Source organism: Maniola jurtina, chromosome 20 (genome assembly GCF_905333055.1).
Source record: "Maniola jurtina chromosome 20, ilManJurt1.1, whole genome shotgun sequence".
Taxonomy (NCBI): Eukaryota; Metazoa; Arthropoda; class Insecta; order Lepidoptera; family Nymphalidae; genus Maniola; species Maniola jurtina.
The window spans coordinates 9,190,267-9,214,150 of record NC_060048.1 but is presented as its reverse complement, the minus strand read 5'-3'; the positions used below and the strand labels follow the sequence as shown (position 1 = coordinate 9,214,150).

Genomic DNA, 23,884 nt, shown 5'->3' with positions numbered 1-23,884 from the left:
ATTTAATTATTGTTTAATAGTTATAAAAATAGTAAAGTTTTGTAAAGGAAAACTTGTTTATACTGCAATGAGCGTTTACGCGTCAAACGTGAAACGGAACGGTGGCGTTAAGCTTCAAGTTTGAATTTTGAATTTTATAAACTGACCACGGGCGCGAGACTCGAATTAAATTACGAAATTGTATAAAGCCTACGCGTACTGAACTACTGAGATTTAAAGAATTTATCTTCTCTAAATCTTCATTGTTGTGTGGGAGTGATGGTATGTAAGACAATATAATTTACTACTATTTTACGTGTATGAACTATGAGGTCGCTGAACTATGAAATAAGCACTTTAAGTATTATTTAATTTATTTTATATGCATGATGCGTACTTCACCTAGGTAGGTTTTTGGCTTTAGTTTTGTATTTTACCTTTTTGTAGTAATGTTGCCTGTACACCTATTTCAAATCAATAATAATACCTACTTATATTTTTTATACTGGGGCTATCATCGCTAGACTTGGTAGCGTATCGGTGCCAACTATCTTAAACATCCCTCACTAGCAGACATCGCCTATAAAGAAGCAACTTCTTCGGCAGCTAGAAATGCTTGTCCAATTTACCCTCGAGTGTCTCGATCGATTGACACCAAGCACAAAAGAAGCAATACTAGCTGCAATGTCGTCCAGGTACCTACCAAGTACCAAACTACCAAAAAACTGTCTGTCTGTCTGTCTGTCCGTACGTCGTGTCTGTCAAGAAAACCTTTAGGGTAGGTACTTCCCGTTGACCTAGAGTCATGAAATTTGGCAGGTAGGTAGGTCTTATAGCACAAGTAAAGGAATAAATCCAATAACCGTGAATTTGTGGTTACATCATTAAAAAAAACAATTAAAATGTGTTTCAATTTTCAAAGTAAGATAACTAAGTGGGGTATCATATGAAAGGGCTTTATCTGTACATTTTAATGAACAGATTTTTTACTTATTTTTATGCATAATAGTTTTTGATGTATCATGCAAAATGTCGGGAAAAATACCCGAGTACGGAACCCTCGGTGCGCGAATCTGACTCGCACCTGGCCGGGTTTTTTTTTAAAATTAAAGCTACTTAGAGAATTAGGATATAAGATTAGCGCCGTATTCCAGTGTATTTAAATTAAATCAAGCCTTTACATAAAAACACAATAGGTAGGTTTACACTAGGTAGTTACCTACGTATACTTTTACTTATCGATGCTTTTAGTACGTAACAGCATGGAGGCACTGTGATTAACGTAATTATTATGGTATGCTTTGACTGATTGATTACGTAGGCACCCATACACAAATTTTTATCGAATAAGAATTTAACAAATTTATGTTTCACGACATACCTACGTATCTACCCGGTTACTTAATAGTAGCTGATGCCCGCGACTTTGTCGACAGGATTTAGGTTTTTAAAAATCCCATGGGAACTCGGAAAATGAAAGCATTTTCCGAGATAGATATAGCGTACCTATCGTCAGTAAAATTCTAACAATCCGCGTGCGGAAGTTACTTTTGGCGTTTTAATATTTTAATACCATTCAATAAATATAGTTCATCCACTTTTATTCGACCAATCAGAATCATTATGTTTTTTTTCCAAACAATAAACAAACAAACAAACACATTTTCGCTTTTATAATATGGGTAGTGACTTTTTAAGGCTAGATTAGTACAAATTAAAATTAAATAAAACGCATGAAACGAAATGTACCTACGTAATTAATATTTTAACTTCATACCGTGTCAGAAAATTTTGCCTTATCAGCTCTGCAGTCTGCATAGTTGTATAAAGGGTTACCATAATAATGATGCAACATGTAAAAAATCGGGATATAAAAACAATAATCTTCTGATGGAATTTCGGCCACTGCCACTGCAACTGCAGCAACTCTAAAATCTCAACCGTGTAGACTAGTCGGCTGAGTATATGTATCATGATTAAAGCATTGCCAGCCTACTACTGAGGACGGGTCTCTTCTCAGAGTGAGAAGGGTTCAGGCCATTATCTGCCACGCTAGCCCAATGCGAATTGGCAGACTTGGGGGGTGCATCCAATCCATCTATGACTACTTTAACTTTAAATTGGCCCAAGTATTTACGAGTATTTTGCTCTATGCTCTTACGGATTTTGCTGAAATGTATCTAAGTAATAGGTACTATTGGTGCGAGTTTTAAAGCTACATCAGATTGATTTTTCGATAATCTACATATTTTTTGATAATAATCTTATCCATATCTACTAACTAGGTCAGTTACAGCACTAGATTCTTCAAGATGACACGTCTCAGCTCGCGCCTTAGATATCTATCTCGCGTGCTAAAAAGATATCAACCCCCTTAGCACGACAATAGGTGTGATTAGGTATCACATTGCTACAATCTCCATGCTGGCCGACAGCTTGGTACACTCGTACAATGAACCTCCCACAGCAAATTTAATCTAAAGCAGGAAGAAAAAGCTCATGAGCCTAATAATATCGGCATTTAAAGCGGCATTTAGGTACATTACGAAATTAGTGGCACGAAATTAGTTTCACGACATTAATTTCATTATCAATTGCACGTGTAAACGTCTAATTTCATAATGCATGCATAACGAAATTAGACGTGTCGTGCGACTAATTTCGTAATGAAAATTCCGCTTAATTAAAGACGTCACTTCGTGATGACCATGGTCAATGTAAGTGGTCAATAAAGAAGAACAAGCAGACAGTTACAATTGTTGTTATTAGCTGAATTTAAGATTTTTTGCTGCAATTGTGCATTTAAGCGTACTTTAGGCAATTGTGAGATAGTGGCAACCAATCAGAGGCAGCGATATATCAGAGGTGATTGCGATTGTCACATAATATGAACTGTCAAATTACAATGCTAGCTAAACTGATTGTGTTTCGATCGGTTACAATTTGACCTGCATACGATAAGATTTAGCCTCTTTACATAAATAACCAGATTTGTTCGTGTTAAAAGAGATACACATCGATTTATAAAGCGTTCGTCTGTTATTTGATTTTTATTTATTCACGACTTCTTGACATATCAGGATATCCTAGAAAAGTAGGACGGGTGGCTACTTGAGTTTAATAAACTAATAAATAGTTTAATTTTGTAGTATTAATACAAGATTGAACTTTTCGCCGTTCAGTTAGGGTCTATAATCAAAGAATAACATCTAGGTATAAATTATACAAATAATAAAAATAGTTTGTTATCGATATTATTTTCCTTAACACCTTCACTGCGTTGGCGCTAGACTAAGACTTACTGCCAGTGCTGTACGAGTCATATATTTCTCGTAGCAAGAATGCCAGCTGTGCGTTACGACCTTCATTTTCCCGTATCAGGTCCTGACTTCAAAGGTCCTTGGAGACATGGAAACTCATCGCAAGTACAAAATTTTTGAACGAATCGATAGGTTATATCCTTGTGTATATACAGTTGGCGTCGCCCGGGATTCCGTACGATATTTTAAAAGTTATAGGCATTTTTCAAAATCGGTGATTTTACGGGAAATTACTTCCCGTGCCGCGTAGAATAGATAGAACGCTAGTGATGAGGTACACTCGTAAAATATGAAAAGGCGACATAAACTTGAAATAATATTTATTAATATTTCAACATGCATAATTAACAAAATAATAATCATTAAAAACAAAAAGAAAATAAAACAGTATTACAAATTCCTGTTTTTTAAAAAACAAATATAATAGGAACTTAAGATCAGACTTAGTTATTGAGATCAATTTACTAATCATAAGCATGCTAAATCAAAAAATATAGTGGAGAAACTATTAAACGAGAGCAAGCTAACAAATTATATTAGTCTTAAGTAAAAAAAATAAAAACAATACAATTGAGAAGATTAGGAACAAAAGGTGACATTTACACATAGCCCAAATATATAAATCTCACCTTCTGTTCTTCACCTCCTCAATTATTAGTAAGTATGTAACAAAAAAAATCTTATTCAATTATAAAGTCTTGCTTAATTGGACAAAAAAATTAAGTACTTAAGTTTTAAAAATTATGTTTTTGCTAAGTATTTAAGTATCTAATCAACTTTTAATTACTTTTTTTTTAACTTTATTAACATAATTTTTTTTAATTTAATTTTAATTGCTTATTTTACATGTGCCTCATTAAAATAGTCTAAACACATTGGTTTTTGGCAATCGTCAGGATTGATGACAAGAAAAATAATAAAGAAATTATAAAATGAGAAATAAAAACAATTATCTTTATGTATGTAACAAACAAAATATTTTCATCCTTATTTTAATCATTAAATTTTACTTAATTAACAAAAGTAGTAGATACTTAATATAAAATAATATTTTCATTAAGTATTTTAATAACCTTTTTTGTAAAAATCACAGAATAAAAGGAACTTAAACATCGCTCTTAGTTTTTGAGATATTTCTTACTTTTTATATACCTATTTTTCTTTAATTTCTTAATTTACAAGTAAGTATTTTATTATAGCACACACATTGGTTTTTGGTTATCCTAACAATGACAAAGAATATATTGAAGTAACTTTGAGAGTAAGAATAAGAGTACGATCGCATATTTAGTCTAAATAAAAGAACAAAACAATTACTATTAAGTACCTATGTAACAAACAACATATTTTCATCCTAATTTTAAAATTTTGCATGATTGACTAAAGTATTAAGTTATGATATGAAATTATATTTTTATTAAGTATTTTAACTATCACAAAAATATAAGGAACTCAAAGAACACTCTTAGTCATTGAAATGTTATTTTTTTTCCATACATATATGTATAATCTTTTTTATATCTTCATTTATTTATTTTTTTATTTTATTTTTTATATTTTATATTTTTTTATTTTTTAAATTTAATTAAATGTAAATGATACATGAAATGATAGGTATGCTATGCTTATTTGTCATGTACTTTATTATAACAGTCTAAGCACATTGGTTTTTGGCAATCCTGGCAATAAGTGCGAACTTTTTTTACCTTTTTATCACTCTCACGGCTGCTAAATTCTTTTCTCAAATCTTTATAACAAAAATGGCATTTCTTAAATTTTTCTGCTTTTATTAAAGTGTGAGCTATTCGCTTTTTTGATTCGTTGTTGTGCGAGTCAGTAAAAGATATCTTCGTAAGAGATTGAATTATAGACTCCAGGAATGTTAACAGTGTTATTTGGTCCTCATTTTTCATTTTATGTATAAGCCAAGCATTCACTAAGCAAGTTCCAAATAACAGACTCATCATCAGCTTGCGAAACCATTTTAATCCTCTTAAGAGAGTTGAGTAGTAGGCGGTCATTTGGTCACTAAAATCTACACCTTTTTTACATTCATTGTACATTATTACACACGCTGGCTTCATGATTGGCTGTTTAGATACACGTGATAGTTTTCCAGTATCTTTTAAAGTAGCACTGTGCTCTTTGACGGTAGTTAACATTGTAACAGGACGTTTGTCCATCCACTTAATTATTTTAACGCCTTTTTGGTTCATGCATCCAATAATTTGTCCTTTCTTTAATTTTGTGCTTATGAATGTCTTTGGCAGTCCTTTCCTATTAATTCGCACAGTGCCACAAAGAAATGTCTTCTTTTTTAGTAATTCTGCAGCTAAAGTAATTGAAGTATAAAAGTTATCTGCTATGAGAGTTCGGCCTTCTTCTAATAAATTCTTAGTTAGTTTTAATACGACATCATATCCATGTCCTGATCCTGATTTTTCGTCATCTTTTCCCGTATAAATAATTACTGAGTAAGTATAACCCTCAGGTGTGCACAATTTATATAACTTGATGCCATATTTGTGAGCTTTGTTTTTAATATATTGGCGAAATATAAGGCGTCCTTTCCATGGTATCATTGTTTCGTCAATAACCATAAATCTTCCAGGCTTCAATACTTCAGTAAATGATTTCAACAATATATCGAGTACATTTCGTATCTTATATAATTTGTCTCCTTTATCAACATTGTCACTGAAATGCCAGAATTTCAAAAGTAGCAAAAAACGATCTCTAGATATAAGGTTTGCTATATACTCATTTCGATAGCATTTCTTTTTAGACCAATACAAATTCACTTGAGGCAATTTAGTGATACCCATTACCATTAACACACCCATAAACTTTTCCATTTCTTCAAAAGTAGTTGGCACCCATTTTTTTACGCGAGACTTTGGCTTAATGTCATGTGAACTTATATATTCCGCAGCATACTTATTAGTTTCCACCACCATTTTTTCAATAAGTTCTTTGTTAACAAATAATTTATAGTAATCAAGGGGTTCATTTAGTTGTATATTTGGTGGAATATTTATTTGGCTTCTTTGTAAATACTGTTCAAAATTTATTGCATTTGTATTTGAAATATCAACCCATTCCTCAGACCCTTCATTATCAACATCTTCAATAGAAGCGCTTGATTCAGATTCACTGTCATATATTTCATCAAATGTATCAGAACCATCCTCTGAATCTAAGTTACTATCTTCAAAAGACGAGGATACATCAGAAGAAAATTGCTCAATTCTTACATTTACTTCAAAGCTGGGTGGTTTGTGAGTTTTATCTCTAATTTTAGGTGAAAGAATTTTTTTATTAGTTTCTATGTTTTGTGTGTTCTCTGTACTGGATTGATCTAGTTGCTTCTGCTCTTCATAAAGTTTTGTTTCTGTAGTAATAAATGGGGTTTTTTTCTTTTCAGGTAGATGTTGAGTAGTAATCAAGTTTTTTGTTTTTCTAGGTACTTGATCGAATATTTCTTCATCAGATTCTTCGTCAGCTGCAGTTGAAACCTTATGTTGTATTAGTAAACTTTCAATGTCATCATCACTTCTAGGCGATCTTTCGTTATGTATAGCCGGGTAACATATATCATCATAGTTGTTATCTGATCTCATTTTTGTGAATTTCACTTGCTTTGGAGTGCTCGGTGAGTTTACACTGACATTATTGGAGTTATCGTCATAATCTCCAAATAGAACGCCCTTCCGTTTTGTAGACAACGTAGGTGTTTGGTGAATTTGAATGTTTCCATCCGTATTTGTGGGCGTGCAAGACGATGGTGTATTAAACTGTGAAAATAGCTTACTTGTTTTCTTACTTTTGGGTGTCGATAGCAGTTCAGTCATAACCTTAGAATTCATAGGTGATTCTAGAGGTGGTATCAAATTACTTATAGAAATGTTGTCTAAGGATATCGAATCAGCCTCAGTGATATCATTTTCGTTGGTTTGTACCTGTTCCAAAACACAAAATTGTTTACTTGTCGAAGGACTTGTGAAAATTGAGTTCGATTTCTTGTGCATTGTTTTCTGAGTACAAGTCACCTCCGGATCACTAATAAGTGAATCAAGCTTCTTGTTAATTGTCACACTATGCAAAACTTGAATTTTTTTTTTCGCTGGCGATGGATTTTTTGAAATCGGACTCGGTTTTTGAGAACTAGTCAGACTGGAACCACTACACTGGACAACATTATTTCTAGCTTCTTCACCTTCTGTCTTTATTGCTGTACGCATATTAAGCTTCCTACGTGATCGTTTCATTTTCGCACTTCGCGCGTGACAACAAATAGCAACGTGGAGACGTCTCAACTACGCACCGCACTAGTGCAAACTGGAGCGCCGCGTGCGCGCACGCCAGTGCGGTACGGGGTGGAGAGGTACGTCCAAATAGTTCCCGTGCCGCATCAGAGGAAAATAATTTTATTTCTACGCGTTACGCAAAAATACTTCCCGTACATTTTTTTATAGAAAACTGATTACATATAAAGCAAGGATGTCGGGAATATAGTTATCTCTTTTGTTCGTGTATGGGAACTTAGTTTATCCACCCGCGCACCAGGCGTAAGACAAGGACAATTAGCTGCCGCACAGGCCGGAACTCAAATACGACAAAATACTTCTCGTAACGCAGGGAACGTGTTAATTAAAACTGTGGGTGATTTTATGGGGGCCTGACACCATTACACAGCCAACATAACCAAGGTATGTACCTACCTATGATAACATTTGCTTTTTTTCTAAATTTAAATCTTTTTTAAAACGCTTAAATCAAATTAAAAAATAGCGTCCAAAAAAATTATGTTTTAATTTGAATAATAATATTGAAATTAAATAATTTTATAGTTTAAATATTATAATCACAAATATCTATTCACTCTATATTTTTCTTGTGTTCTATTTAACACCAAGCATAAACATAATAATTTTACTGTTCTGAGAGTGTGATGCTAGTTAATTCTATTGACCAATTCACAAGTTTTTTAAAACGTTGACTTTTTATAGCGCCTGCTATTTTCATAGTGCCGATCATACATATTTTGGCACTAAACAACTTACAACTACTGAAAGCTACGTGCACACGACTTGGTACGTATGTAATTAGGACTAGTTCATTTCCCGGGATAAAAAGTATCCTATATCCGTCTTTGGGGTGCAAGCACTTACGCGTTTTTAGTAAGTAGTTGGAGTAGTTGAAGCGTAAAAGGTGTATCAAACAAATAATCAGACAGAACTCGGATTTATAATATGCATCATCATCGTCACCCTGTGGACTCCACTGTTGGACAATAACTTCCCTAATGAGCGCCACTACATCCAGTCCTCAGCCTTCCTCATCCAGGTACTTCCTGAATCCTGCCAGTCTCTTTACTCCATCAGTCCATGTCCTCCGTAAACGTGGTCTCCACTCCAGTCTATGTGCCTATACGACAGGCATGGCCTGCCACTGCCACACTGCCATTGCAGCTTGCTACTAGTTTTGGTTATATTAATGACCTTGGTCCTCCTGTGAATCTCTTCATTGCAGATTTTATCCGTTAGGGTAGCTTCTTTTATCCTCTTTTTTAATAATACCTATTAAAGTGTGAAAGTAATTAATACAAGCATTAATTTTTTACAGATGCAGATATTTTTAGTTTTTGCGGGCGTAGTTTCATGTGCTGTGGCTCTTGACAATGGATTAGCACTAACACCGCCGATGGGCTGGTTGACTTGGCAGAGGTTCAGATGTATCACGGATTGTAAACAATATCCTAATGAATGTATAAGGTAAGGGTGATTAGTGATCACTGATAATGATAATAATTGGTTAAGCGATCAAAGTTTTTGTTTGTGTTAGTTCCTTCGATTGAAGGAGCAGAAAGGCATCTTCTTATACATAATAGGTTTTAGTAATGTTTGTGCGTTCATATTCTACTTAAGCATACGCGCATCATTCATCCACGAGTTGAAACGTACCTGAAAAATGCATTGAAGGTGTCAGGCTTTATCTAGTAGCTAGTACCCTATATTATGTCAATGTTAAAGTATTCCATCAGTGGCATTTTTAAATATAGATACCTACCTACTGATAGCTGTGTAGAAATGTAGATATAGATTTGATTTACCTAAGATCTCATCGGTAGGCTTAGGCTGCCTTTAATGGCATTTAAACGTTTGAACGTGTAGCAGCGAAATAGGTATTTGCGACTATAATTGTCGCAGGCGTACCTAGTCCGTTTTTTTAATCTCCAAAGCTTGTGTTGTGTGGCACTTATCACTTATATATCAATTTGTGATAAATGCAGCAAAAAAGGCTTTGATTGTTTTTACAAAGAGAAATTATTTTAATTCTCTTAAAATTTTAGTGAGGCTCTTATAAAACGCACAGCGGATATAATGCTTAGCGAAGGTTATTTGGATGCTGGCTACAATTACGTAGGAATTGATGATTGCTGGCTGGAGAAAAAACGCGATGAGAATGATCGACTGGTACCCGACCGGGAACGGTTTCCGAACGGCATGAAAGCTATTGCTGATTATGTAAGTTGAAAAAATTAGTTTAACGGCACTTCTTTGAAAAGATAAGGTTTTGAAAAATTTACCAGATGCTTACTCTAACCACATACTTAAGTATACCGGTGGTAGGTAATTTTCGTGTAGAATGCCACGGTAGATGTACATATTATAGTACGCGACAGGTTGAAATGGCAATCGGGGAGGGAACGCCCCGCACACCCGCACAGCTCCCGATGCGGGCGAGTGCGGGTGACGTGCGGGCGTGCGGGGCGTCCCCCCGCCTCATACCCCGATTGCCTTCTCAAACTGTCGTGGACTATACCTAAGGATATACCCAGTACCTCATAGAAATGATTTCTGTGGGAACCGTAGTCATAACTACTAGAAAAAAAACTTATTACTATAATAAAATGGCAGTGGCTGTACGGATTTTATTATCTAAAGATACACAAGAGTTTCTTGTTTTAGGACACAATTCCTAGAAGTTTGACCACTTTATTCTTTCTTATACTTATTAGTTTTACGGGCTCAGAAATTAACCTGTCAGTTTTTCCAGCTTCACGACAAAGGCTTCAAGTTCGCGTTGTACCAGGACTATGGCAACATGACCTGTATGGGTTACCCTGGCGTTCTGGGCTATGAGGCAATCGATGTACAAACTTTTGCTGAATGGGATGTTGATTATATAAAACTTGACGGATGTTACATAGATATTGCGAAAATGGATACTGGTAAGCATTTGCTTGAGGTTTTTATACCCAAGCAACGAGTGCAGGCGACTCCGTCCGCATGTATGGATGTATGCAGTGGCGTGCAAGTTATAGAGCCATAAAAGCACTGCTTACTCTAATTGTAATCAATCAGTGCTTATTTTTCATGATGACCTGCCAGTAATTATGTTTCTACCTAAATGCTTATGCTAGCTTCAAATCTTATGATGTGTTGTGTAATGTTTCAATTATATTAAGTTGTAACAATTACGAAAGTTAATAAAAAAATCACGTTATTAATAATGTTTTATTATCAACTTATTATTAGTATTAGGTCTTTCATTTTAATGTAGTTATTCAATATGTCATGCAGGGTATCCACATTTTGGAAAACTGATGAACGAGTCTGGACGCCCCATGGTATATTCGTGCAGTTGGCCTGCCTATCAAAAAGAGGTAAGATCTGAAATCAAAATAAATGAAAATTAATTCAAACAATTTAGAAACTAGAGCAGCAGAAATCGAACTTAAGGAAAAGATTTAGACTTACCTACTCAATATGGGATTTACAACCAAGAAATAAGTAAAATTAAGAAAGCCCAATAATTTAGGAATAGGGTTGCCACCTGCCATTTCTCGATTTGATGATGACGAATTATTTCAGCGTCAAAAATACGGGGTTGGATTTTTTACGGGAGATAGTGTTTTACATACCCTAAATATTTTTTAAGTATCTACTTATTATTGTTTGAAGAAACAGCTTTTCATTTTGTGACACAAATATTTAAAAATCTTAAAATTACATGTAACTTGTAATTTCGCCTTCACAGTATCACTATTGAATCGGTTTCGGCTACGCGGGTTTTACGCATTGTAGCACAAGGAAAATATTCTATCTACTGGACAAAACGTCAAAATACGGGAGTATTATTTACCCCGTATTTTATTTTTGCAATTACGGGTTTCTGCAATATCATACCCGGGCACGTAATAAAATACGGGGCACCTGGCAATCCTACTTATTTAGGAATCAGGGAGTTTTGATTACAAAATTATGTAATAATAATTCTAGGAGCGCATTTTTGGATGTCTTTGTTGATCTAACTAAGCCTTGTGTCAATTTAGAAAAGTTCCCTGCTATATGTTTTCAACTTTTTGTGAAATGCCAGAATTTCTTACAAAATATAACTTCCTATGGATATTGTTTTGTTTGACCGATACTCTTGTAATATGGTCAAATTTGTTTTCTTGTAGCCGGACTATGCTTCCATCGCCAAGCATTGCAACCTGTGGCGAAACTGGGATGACATTCAGGACTCCTGGAGTTCTCTAAGCACCATCATGACCTGGTTTGCTGAGAACCAGGACACGTTTGCTAAATACGCTGGTCCTGGAAACTGGAACGACCCAGATATGGTGAGAATAAGTGGTATTATCTCCAAAATCCAAATTCTACTACAGAGTGCAGATTTGCTGTATTACTAATGGTGCAAGATCGTTTTCGAAGGAAAAATCGATTTCGAATTCTGCAATATGGTAGTGACCAATATAGCTAGCTTCTATTTCTTCTAGTCAATTATATTATATCTCATCGATCCAGATATGGTATTAGTGGTTATTAGTAGTCACTTGGTATCACAATTATTTTATTTTTTACCAATAACATCTTTAATTTTTTAGCTAATAATAGGCAATTACGGATTATCACTAGACCAGGCGAAAGTCCAGATGGCCATTTGGTCAATGCTAGCCGCCCCATTATTCATGAGCGTCGACCTGGCCACCATCCGGCCTGAGTTCAAGGAGATTCTGCTCAACCGGGACATTATCGCTATAGACCAAGATGTGCTGGGGAAACAGGGGTTGAGGGTGTGGAATGGATCGCGATGTGAGGTACGTACATTTATACATCTTTAATAAACTACCCTTTTGATTGGATGTATTTCTTAGCACGTTGCCGTCATTTTGAGTATGGTCTACTTATTATAAGCTAAATTATCATGTTGAGTTTTGAGCCGGAATGACTGTCATCTGCAGACCTGTTGTGTATCTTAATGGACATGTATTTTCAACATGTGTTAGGTACATTTTCCATGCCAGCACTAATTAACTATTAATGGTAATGCTAATGCATAAATTTCCCATTAAATAGTGACAGTTCCACTCTACTATACGGGATATAGAGTTACCTCGTGCCTTATTTATATGTTTCTGTTTATTTATACTTATACTGTTTTAATTTGACCATTAAGATATGGAGGAGGGAGCTTTCGGATGGCTCGTATGCGTTGGCCTTTGTGAACAGACGCGACGATGGGACCCCTTACGTCATCAAAGCGTCTTTCGAAGCTATGGATATACCGGAACAGGCTTATGAAGTTCAGGTAAATATCGTAACGATGCACTAAAATCGCTTGGCGGTTCTAGTTTTGAAGTTTTACTGCTACTAAGACTTGGCCCAAGCTTCCCAACAGACAAAACAAGCTCTTTAGGGTCTGTTCAGATATACCGATTACCGAGGCAGAGCAGAGCAAATTTTGCTCATATTATTAAAAAAAAAATTGAGTTTTAGCCCATTGAAATAACGTTAATTTTCTCATTTCACACTGCTAGAATATGGAATACCGGATGTATGGATATAATGGATTTTCCCACTAGCTATGTATAATATTGGCACCTTTAAAAGAAGAGTGAATAGGCTCTGCACCTTAGGCTGCCTCATCTCCTATAGTTTGGTTTCATTGCAGCCAAGCGCAAGCCGATACAAGCAGAAACCAGAACGCTAGCAAAAACTTATTGTAGTATCAAAACACAATCCAATGCCAATAACCATTTGCCTTATCTTGTAGTTTTAAAATAGTATTTTTCAAACCTGCAATGTAGGTTTATTTCCTTTACTTGTGCTATAAGACCTAATACCTACCTGCCAAACATGATTCTAGGTCAACAGGAAGTACCCTATAAGTTTTCTCGACAGACACGACAGATGGACAGACAGACAGACAACAAAGTGATCCCATAAGGGGTTTGTTTTTATTTTTGAGGTACGGAACCCTATAAACTACCCTGTGATGCTCTCAGAGTCAATCTATCTGAACGGGCGTGGAATTTTTTACAATTTGTTCAATTATCTTTGTTACAGGATTTGTATAAAGAAGACGCAGATCGTACTTTCGGACCAGATGGTGAATTTAGCACAAGAGTGAATCCGTTAGGTAAGTAGTGGGTACTATAAGTGTCACTGAGAAAAAACAAGTATTATTGAAATATTTTAACGAATTATTGGAATGCCGTCCCAAAACCTATGCGAAGGACACATCACAACGCGTCTTAGGCTAAAACATTAGTGCGTATTTTTGCCTTTTCGTAGTTAAGTATTTGCGTTGTAACTAAAACCACTTGCTTTAACGGTGAAAGAAAATAGCTGAGGAAACCCATGCGTAAGAGTCCTCCACAATATTCCCAAAAGTGTGTGATGTCTGCCTTTTGCACCTTGCACCAGCAGTGCTTCACAATCTTCAAAAGTTCACAATGCTGATGGCAGCAGCATTGTGAACTTTGTTTCTCCTCCTTATTATGAGAGACGATCCGTGCTCAGTAGTGGACCGACGATGGGTTAGAATAATGATAATATTGATATATTATTCTATCTTTATTATTCTATCTTTACAGGTGTAAAATACTTCAAGTTCGTACCAAAGAAATCAAATGAAATACTACAAGAAAGTCAAAATCAGAAGAAAAATTACTCCGTAAACAAAATCTGATTTAGAGGAACAAATAAAATATAATTTGTAGTTCGTAAAATAAGACAAAATAAATAAAAAAATTAACAACATATTGACTTATTATTTTATTACGGTAAGTAAATATAATGAGGTCGGATTTTTCGCTTCGACTTCAAAATCGGAAAAGATAATATATTTTTTCGCATACAATCATTGCGTGCTGGATACCTAAATGGATAGGTCATCAAATAAACAGTGAATCAATGGATTGCTGCCGGGTTTAAAACCCGTCGTCGGTAGACCGCAGAAGTCAGAACCCGACGGCATATTGTGTGGATAATAAACTTACGAAATACCTTCAACTTACGAGTAACATCTGAATCGTCTAACCAAGTCGAAATCGTATATTTCTATTCTTAATCGAGTCTTATTCGAAAGGTTCTGGGTTATTATCCCAACAAAATAAACTCTCTATCAAATTCTATCCTTAAAATGGAAGGAAGGGGAAGGAAGTGCTCACGCTAAGCTATAATAGGAAATAAGATATAGAGAAAGAAACCTACCTATCTCCTTATCAATTGCACTTTTTTAGATGGTAAAGTAGGGCTCTGGATCATGTTGATAATAAAAAAGCTATTTCGGCACATAATCAGGTGAAAGATCCGAATTCTAAACCATTATTCACCATAAGATGGTCAATATTTTAGAACGGGTTATGGGTACAAGTGGGACAAACCGCAGGTTGGGGCCCGCGATGACCGTTATAACTACAGGTAAAAGTTTATGCGTCATTCATGAGAACCTCAAAAAACTCATTCAAGGCTGTGGCAAAGCAGTATAACTACTTACTTCTTGTATTCTAGACTCGTCTTCATTTCTTGCAACGAAAACTTATCATATTTTTTGAGTAGAATATCGCGATTCGCGATATACTTACCTATTAATATTATGTATATTCAACCCCGACGTTTCAAGTTAAATGTGAATAAGTTCCATAACTAGTTAATTTACATTGTGAAATTAGTTTCATCACATTAATTTCATGAGCAATTTCACGCATAAATCAAAAACTATTATGCATAAAAATCTGTTTTAGAATGTAAAGCCCTTTCATATGATACCCCACTTGGTATAGTTATCTTACTTTGAAAATTGAAACACATTTTAATTTTATTTTTAAATGATGTAATCACAAATTCGTGGTTTTCAGATTTATTACTGTATTTGTGCTTTATGACCTACCTACTTGCCAAATTTCATGATTCTAGGACAACGGGAAGTATCCTATAGGTTTCTTGACAGACACGACGGACAGACAGACAGGCAACAAAGTGATCCTCTAAGGGTTCCGTTTTTCCTTTTGAGGTACGGGACCCTAAAAATGCCAAGTTTATAATAAAAACAAAAGTGCGAATCGGGCCTTGCTCTTTTAGGGTTCCGTGCATATTATGAACATCATAATATTTTTGATGTATAAAATATTTCTTTTCCGAGCTAGAACATTGCAATATACCGTGAGAGAAAAACATTATAACAGTGTTCACTGCTAGACCAGGGCGAAACCGCTATAAATACCGTAAAAGATGATAAATTCGCAACAGTAGTTAGGTCTACGAATGAGAACAAAAATTAGTTTAGATCGAAGTCAAGTGGTACCTGTCGTACTGATAACAATAATTTTTTACTTGTTGCAGGTTTTTTTAACATATAAATCAATTAGTTATGCCATTTTTTCCATTGAATCATCGCCCCGTAATATTTAACATATTTTTAAAGTTACCCCTTGCTACTGAAACTCTATGATTTTTGAATTCCATGAAATGAACTTTTTAATTTCCAAACTTTTACGTCAAAACTTTGAGAAAGTGTCAAAGTCCGAATGACATTGACAGATAAAAATGAAAGTTGGGCCGGTGCCGCATTGTCTTTAAAATTATAAAAATTGAAATGATTTGATTATAAAATTCTGAGATATTTAAAATGAAGTAGGTAACAGTGATATTGTTTTAATTTTCGTTAAGTAGGTACCACAACGATATTTGTATACGATAAATAATACGACAGACGTAACTAACGTTATCAAGTCACGTAAGAGTATAGGAAAGTTGGTTAGTATTTAGTCCCGTAGTAGGTCAATGGTACGAGCATCGCGTGCTGGTAACGAAGGACTGACGTCGCCATCAAACGAGTGAGCCGTGAGCCGAGGGGGTCGGTCGAGTGTGGTGCAAGACGCGGCGGGCGACAGTTGTTCAGTCGCATCGCACAGTTAACACATTCCTTGGCTGATAAACGCGCTTACCGTGACCGTGAAAGTTATAAACGTGTCGCATTACCGTAACGATGGGCGGTAAAGTCGAGAATGTCGGCATTCTTGCCATGGAAATATATTTCCCATCGCAATACGTCGCTCAAGAGGAACTGGAAAAATTTGACGAGGTGGCTGCGGGAAAGTACACAATCGGCCTCGGGCAGAGCAAAATGGGGTTCTGTTCAGACAGGGAGGACATAAACTCTCTCTGCCTCACTGCACTTCATCGGCTCATTGAGAAGAATAGTTTAAATTTACATGACATCGGGAGGTTAGAGGTGGGCACTGAGACCATCATAGATAAAAGTAAAAGTGTTAAAACTTTTCTCATGACATTGTTTGCAAATGAAGGTGCCACAGACATTGAAGGAATCGACACAACAAATGCTTGCTATGGAGGCACGGCTGCTTTATTTAATGCTATAAATTGGGTGGAATCATCATCGTGGGACGGCAGGAAAGCTATAGTAGTAGCAGGTGACATTGCAGTGTATGGCAAGGGCCCTGCGCGGCCTACTGGAGGAGCTGGTGCTGTTGCAATGCTAATAGGGCCAGACGCACCCTTAGTTTTTGACTGTGGAGTCCGTGCCTCGTACATGACCCATGCATATGACTTCTACAAGCCAGACTTAGCTTCAGAATTCCCTTATGTAGATGGAAAGTTATCTATACAGTGCTATCTCAGTGCTCTAGATAATTGTTACAACTTATTCTGTAAGAAAATGAGGAAAGTGGACTCAAATTTCAAAGGTCTATTAAGTTTAGATGGCATGTTGTTCCATTCTCCATACTGTAAACTTGTGCAAAAATCCCTAGCCCGAGTAAGCTTTAATGATTTTCTCAATGCATCTGAAGAGGATAGGGAAAAGCAGTTCCCTGGACTCTCACAGTTTAAAGATTACCAAAGAGCTAACACATATTTTGATAGGGATGTAGAAAAAGCATTTATGACATACAGCAAAGAGCTTTTTGAAGAGAAAACTAAACCATCGCTGAATATAGCTCGAAATGTGGGGAACATGTACACCCCATCGTTATATGGAGGACTTGTCTCATACTTAGTTAGCAAATCAGCAGATCAGCTGATAGGAAAGAAGTTTGCCCTATTCTCCTATGGTTCTGGTCTAGCCTCAACAATGTATTCCATTAACATCTGTAATGACATGAGTGCTGGCTCTAAGTTAGAGAAACTTATCAATTCCTTACACGAAAGTGTTGCGATGTTAGACAAAAGGCAAAGTGTGGAACCACAGTTATTCTCAGATCTTATGCAAGTGAGAACAGAAAATTATCACACAGCACCATATGAACCTTCAGGACCTATAAATGTACTATTTCCTGGTACGTACTACCTTGTTAAAATAGATGACCAAAGAAGACGTACATATGATAGAAAACTATGAAGCATTTATTTATTCTAGTTTATTTTGTGTCGGTGTAGGACATTGGTTGTATAGTTAGAAATATTAAAATGGTATCGTAACTTAATTCTAACTGTTATATATATATCTTTTATTGTTGTTTTTATCTTAAAGGATGTAGCATTGTTATAGAAACAATACTTAATGTATAAAACTTTTATGTTTGTAGGTATGCTATTGTTGTTGGTATGAACTATGAAGTACCTATTATTATATTTTCCAACACTATTCCATCCACTTTTTACACTTTATAAAAATAATAAAACTATCTATGCTGTAACTGATTTTTTGTAATTCATCAATGTAATTTACAATGATAATTTTTATGCTTGAGGAATTCTTATAAAAAGTTACATTTGAAAGAAATACACTATTACAAGATATATTTTTAATGTTTTATTTTTTCTACTTCAATAGTTGAGTAATTTAACAAAATATCTAAATTGGCTCATGCTTTTTAAGATAATCGCGAACAATTCATGCAAAACCTTATTTGAAGATGGTTAAATAACAATGTCCTGAATTTCCTATACATTTAGCCTTAGGCTCCATTCACACTGACAGTGACTGAGTGTAATGATGGCGTATTTGTGAATTAGATTTTAGTCCGGGGTGGATAGACTAGCTAGACGGACAAACATTTCCAAGTATACGCCCCTGGGTGGCTTTTGTAGGGTGGATAAACGGAATAAGTCGTTTTACTGCGTATGATATCGAGGCGGCTATTTGACCGCCGGTAATTTAACCGCCTACACAAAGGATAGGCGCACCGAGGATTTGGTTAAATGACCTTCTGGTCAAATATGCCTCGATTTATCAAACAAAATTGTACGTTTAAATTGTCGATTGTGCATGCACTCACATTGCCGTATGATATACTAGAGGATGCCCGCGGCTTCGCCCGCCTGGATTTCGGTTTTTTAAATCCCGCAGGAACTCTTTGATTTTCCGGGATAAAAAGTAGCCTATGTCCTTCCCCGGGATGTAGCCCATGTCTGTAGGTACCAAATTTCATCAAAATCGGTTCAGCGGTTGGGCCGTGAAAACGTAGCAGACAGACAGACAGACACACTTTCGCATTTATAATATTAAGTATGGATTGAGGCTGTGCGGCGGCGCGGTCAAACCATAGCTGGTCAAGCGCCATGCGTGCCTGGCCTTAGACCAGCTTACAACCAGCTTAGTAATAGCACGTGTAAACTCTGAGTGATGTTAATAAATTCTAGCAAAGCATTTGCTTTGCGTTCGATGAGTATTGACCTAGAAATGGCCGATGCATAAATGATAATATGTTAGGTATGCATTGATTTGTAGCTGATTCGACTTTAAACCAGACTTTCTAGTCGGAAGATGTTTCATTTCAAAGCAGAATGCTCCGAGTTTTGTTTTCACTAAATATAGTAGGTATAGGGTACCTGTATCAATCAAATTTCGACCGTATATCAAAGTCTTAAAAGTTGAGTTTAAGTTATCAATATCCTCACTAAAAAAATTTGTCATGTGCGAGTCAGACTCGCACACGGAGGGTTCTGTACCATCGAACAAGAAATAAAACTTTCAATTTTTTTATATTATGTAACCACAAATTCACGGTTTTCGGGTTTTTCCATTGTGCTACCTGTCAAATATTTTCATGATTCTAACTCAACGGGAAGTACCTACCTACCTAGTTACCCCATAGGTTTTGATTCCATTATGTAAAAAGACGTTGCCTTCACTCGGTATGAAGAGGGTTCCATTTCATTCGGTTAGTGTGCTTCGCGTCGTAGACGTAATGCAGTGGATACACACAAATTGATAACAATTCTGTTAACTTTGAACTATCATATCATTATACAAGGAAGGGTAATGTGCAGTCAATGATTGCAATTTTATTTACCTCCTATATAAATAACTAAAATAACAAATTCGCGCAATTTCACCCACCATAATTATAGGCTACCTACCTTTGTTAGTAAGTTCCGCTTTGGTAAAATGATTATGTACCTACTACCTACCTACTGTTAAGCTAAAAGCCAAAGAAATGTAAACTTGACTGATGAACTAATCGTACGGCGGTAAAAAAAACCAAAGCCGTCGTGCCTCATTTCGTAACCATATATAGGGTACATCCACCAAATAGATCGATAAACCCGCCCATAGCATAGCATCAATGTGTGGTGGACACTGGACAGGTGGTCATCATCTTAACCACAGTTTCAACTTTCAACCTAATTTCGCAACTTCGTCCATGTGGATTTAGCTTTTTTTAAATAGCGTGGGAACTCTGATTTTCCGGGACCAAAAGTAGACTTTATCCTCCCCAGATGCTAGATATCTTTGTAGTTGTACCAGTCGAAATCATCTGATTTTGTAGGTAGGTAGGTACTTTGATGGGGAAGTTAAGAGACAGACAGAACCACTTTGTTTGGATGGGGGTCTTTTTTTATGAAAATACCTAGTGCAACTACATAGGTACGACTTACGAGTATAACAAAAAATACTCGTAGTTGTACCTACCCATTGGATGAATAAACACCATGAATGTCAAAAACACGAAATAGAACCTTGAGAAGGTTAACGACAGCATTGACGAATTCTATTTCCAATGATTGCGCCTGTGGATTGCGTATAAACTTTTAAAAGTTAATATTATAAATGCGAAAGTGTGTCTTTCTATCTATCTGTCTGTGTAGCAAGCCATGACTCAACAGTTTAACCGATTTTGATGAAATTTGATACAGGTAGCTACAAGCTTGCATCCCGGAAATTGATAAAGGTTACTTTTTATCACGAAAATGCAGAGTTGCCACGGGATTTAAAAAAAACTTAAGTCCTACCTAACAATAATACAATAAGGAGATACCTACCTAAGTTGCGGATTTCAACATAAGCTCAGAATAAATGATTATTATTATTATAGCCGATAACTAAATGTTTGCACCAAGAACACGTGAACCAATGAAAACAGGAGATTAGATTTCCTGAGTAGGTACCTACGATTTAAAAGCATTTTTATTTATTTTACAAGTATAAAACAAGGGACCTAAATGTCTCCCCTAAGGTGCTCCATACGCGATATCGACATGTCTTTGAAGCTTTGCCGCTTTTAGTATCCACCATTAGGTAGTACTTTATTAGAAAAAAAAACTAGATAAATTAGGTAGGTTTGAACTTTCAAAAGTCTTTCATTATTGATGTAACAACTGAAAGCTTTTTTAAAATCGATAAGGTCATGAATGTAAGAAGAATAAAAATATGACTTTGATAAAGTTAACGTGTCCATTATTTTGTACTAGCTGACGCCCGCGACTTCGTCCACGTGGATTTAGGTTTTTCGAAATCCCGTGGGAGCTCTTTGATTTTCCGGGATAAAAAGTAGCCTATGTGCTAATCCAGGATATTATCTATCTCCATTCCAAATTTCAGCCAAATTCGTCCAGTAGTTTTTGCGTGAAGGAGTAACAAACATACACACACACACACACACACACACAAACTTTCGCCTTTATAATATTAGTGTGATTTGTAGGTATGTACTACCTAGTACAGTTTGAAGTTTTCCTCTTAAAATATAATACTTTATGCTCCTATAATACTTTTATGTGTATTTTACAACGTTGACTGTGCCCATTGAGTAGGTGGGTAGATGCGAGTTAGATAATTTCAAGATGGTTGTTTCCGATTTTTAAGCTATTATATTCGTGTCCTTGTTAGAAATAACTTATCGTACCTACTTACTTATACTTACCGCTTGTTATTGTAATTTATGTACATCTCACATCCCTATTTAAGCGGCTTAGTAAAAACTAAAAATCATATCATTACTTAAGTAAATAAGAAAAGATAGAAATCCACTATTTTTTTATTTAGTCTTGAGATGGTCTTGAGTTTTTTTACAATAATATTTATCACACATAACGATGTTTTTACATTTTATGATTGATTGACTGATGATTTGAACATTTGCATACATGAGAATTATTATTTACCATTAACATTAGGAATGATTGTGATGATGATTATTTTCTTAGACTGAAGACCGGTTTTAATTGTCTCTTCTTTCCATTGAAATACATAATCCAATTTTTCTAACAATAAATTATTAAAGTTATCTAACTACTACTAGTCTATTTCAGTTGACATAATAATCATAACAATAAACGAGTTAACGAGTACCTACCCATCTATTAGTATCTACCCATTTTTAAAAAGAAAATGAGAATGGTAGGTAGGTAAATAGTAAATACCTACATATCTATGTAAATACCACGTATTCTCGTATGCAACAATGACTTTGTACCAATTCACTTCCTAAGCTCCTATTTATTCTCTGAGGTTATCTCCAGAGATCGGATTATTCCATTAACATAAGTTCATACGTGTCAGTTGCACTAGAAATTATAAACAACTTATTATATGTATAATAAGTAATAAGTATACGTAGTTATTCTTCTATATCCTATCGAGTTTTCGCAAAAGTGCAAATCAAACTACAATCGATTCGGCTGTTCTTCTGCACTTATCGTACAAAGACTAGTGTTTTCAGTATTATGTGTTTCCTTCTAAGTAATTTGTTTCTCGCGTCGTCATCATCGGCATTAGAATTCCCAACGAGTAACGGTGTGATGATTCGATGGGGGAAAAAATTCAACGTGTCACGATTGAGTAGGTACCTATGATATGTTGGGAACCCATCCATTATTAAATCACTTCATTAAATCTATGTCGTCGGGTAATTTAGGTAAGCTGAGAGCTTAGGATTTGGAATAGCGAAATCGTGTACATAACTGATCTTCCGGCATCCATTAGCCCACCACTTCTAACATAATCAGCCTACTTCTTGGGTTTAGAAGATTTTAGAATATAAGTAAGCATGCTCATCTAAAGAGTGCTATTGCAGTAGAGTGCCAGTCATTCAGTGTGGCATTCGTGGGTTTTTTAGACACCCTTTCCTCTTACTGCGATCAACCTGCAAAATTTATCTTATAACTGACGAAATACGTATTATAAACTTAATTTCCATTGCTTGTTAATTCTTCCTGGTATTAATTTGATATGCGATAATAAATAATTTAGCTGACGTGGTCTATTCATATACGATATCTAATAAACAGTAAATATTGATAAATACAAGCTTTGATATAATTTGATAATTTCTACTTACCTACTTACGTGTCTAATGATATGCTATCAATTTATTGCAGTTAAGCCATGTAAGCTAAATGATTAAGATTATCGAAGAATTAAATTGTCACACCAAGTAATAACATAGTTCCTACCTTGAGCATTGACAGCTATCTTAGGCGCTATTAAATTTTTAATTGGCAACTTGAAAATAGACTTCTGTTTTGGGGCTTTTGCCTTTATGTATATTGTATATGCTATATGTCTATAAACATTTTATATGTAAATGCTATGTCATATTATTACGTGCCTACTTGACAGGTAATGCTTACCTGTAAATAGACTTAGAGCCTGTTAGGGCCAAACCTCCGTTATTTTATAACAGCTGAATGTTTTCTAAAAGCTGAAACTTTTCAGACAGTATCGTGGCAACTCTATGCTAAGCACCCAAGACATATTAAAGTTTAAGAGTGTCTGGCAACATATGACGTGATTTCTGATAGGTACTATTCCGAAAAAATATTAAAAAAACTATAGTTGGTCGAAAGATTTTATACGTCTTTGTTACCTGTTATCTGCCAAAGCCACCATGATCTAAACTTCATAGTCTCTGATCGTTCCTTCCTGTATTAGGGACAACGCGCATAAAACTTTCAGTATTTATAAAATAACGAAGGTTTGGCCCTTTCGAGCTCTTAGTCCACTGTTTTTTTTATACAAGTTCCTACAGTGACAGACTATGGAACACTTTTACTTCTAACAATAACGATGTATCTGTTATCTAAGGAAGTCTTCCTATTCTAACTGTA

At 35.4% G+C, this 23,884-nt stretch overlaps 2 protein-coding genes across 3 annotated transcripts; both read left to right on the top strand.

Moving 5' to 3' along the window:
- Positions 1 to 131: 131 nt before the first annotated feature.
- On the top strand, positions 132 to 14,345 carry LOC123875398 (alpha-N-acetylgalactosaminidase). 2 transcript variants are annotated; one of them, XM_045921207.1, is made up of 11 exons: positions 2,982 to 3,242; positions 7,946 to 8,008; positions 8,925 to 9,073; positions 9,652 to 9,826; positions 10,359 to 10,533; positions 10,886 to 10,968; positions 11,767 to 11,928; positions 12,193 to 12,405; positions 12,765 to 12,896; positions 13,655 to 13,727; positions 14,185 to 14,345. In XM_045921207.1, exons 3-11 carry the CDS (start codon positions 8,925 to 8,927, stop codon positions 14,277 to 14,279), a joined length of 1,257 nt encoding a protein of 418 aa, XP_045777163.1. In that variant the 5' UTR covers positions 2,982 to 3,242; positions 7,946 to 8,008; the 3' UTR covers positions 14,280 to 14,345. The 2 variants fall into 2 exon arrangements, with proteins under 2 accessions (XP_045777161.1, XP_045777163.1); XM_045921205.1 differs by lacking the exons at positions 2,982 to 3,242; positions 7,946 to 8,008 and adding an exon at positions 132 to 261.
- Positions 14,346 to 16,145: 1,800 nt separating this feature from the next.
- LOC123875397 (hydroxymethylglutaryl-CoA synthase 1) lies at positions 16,146 to 18,354 on the top strand. Its single transcript, XM_045921204.1, has one exon. The coding sequence runs from the start codon at positions 16,581 to 16,583 to the stop codon at positions 17,949 to 17,951; it is 1,371 nt and encodes a 456-aa protein (XP_045777160.1). The 5' UTR covers positions 16,146 to 16,580; the 3' UTR covers positions 17,952 to 18,354.
- Positions 18,355 to 23,884: the final 5,530 nt, after the last annotated feature.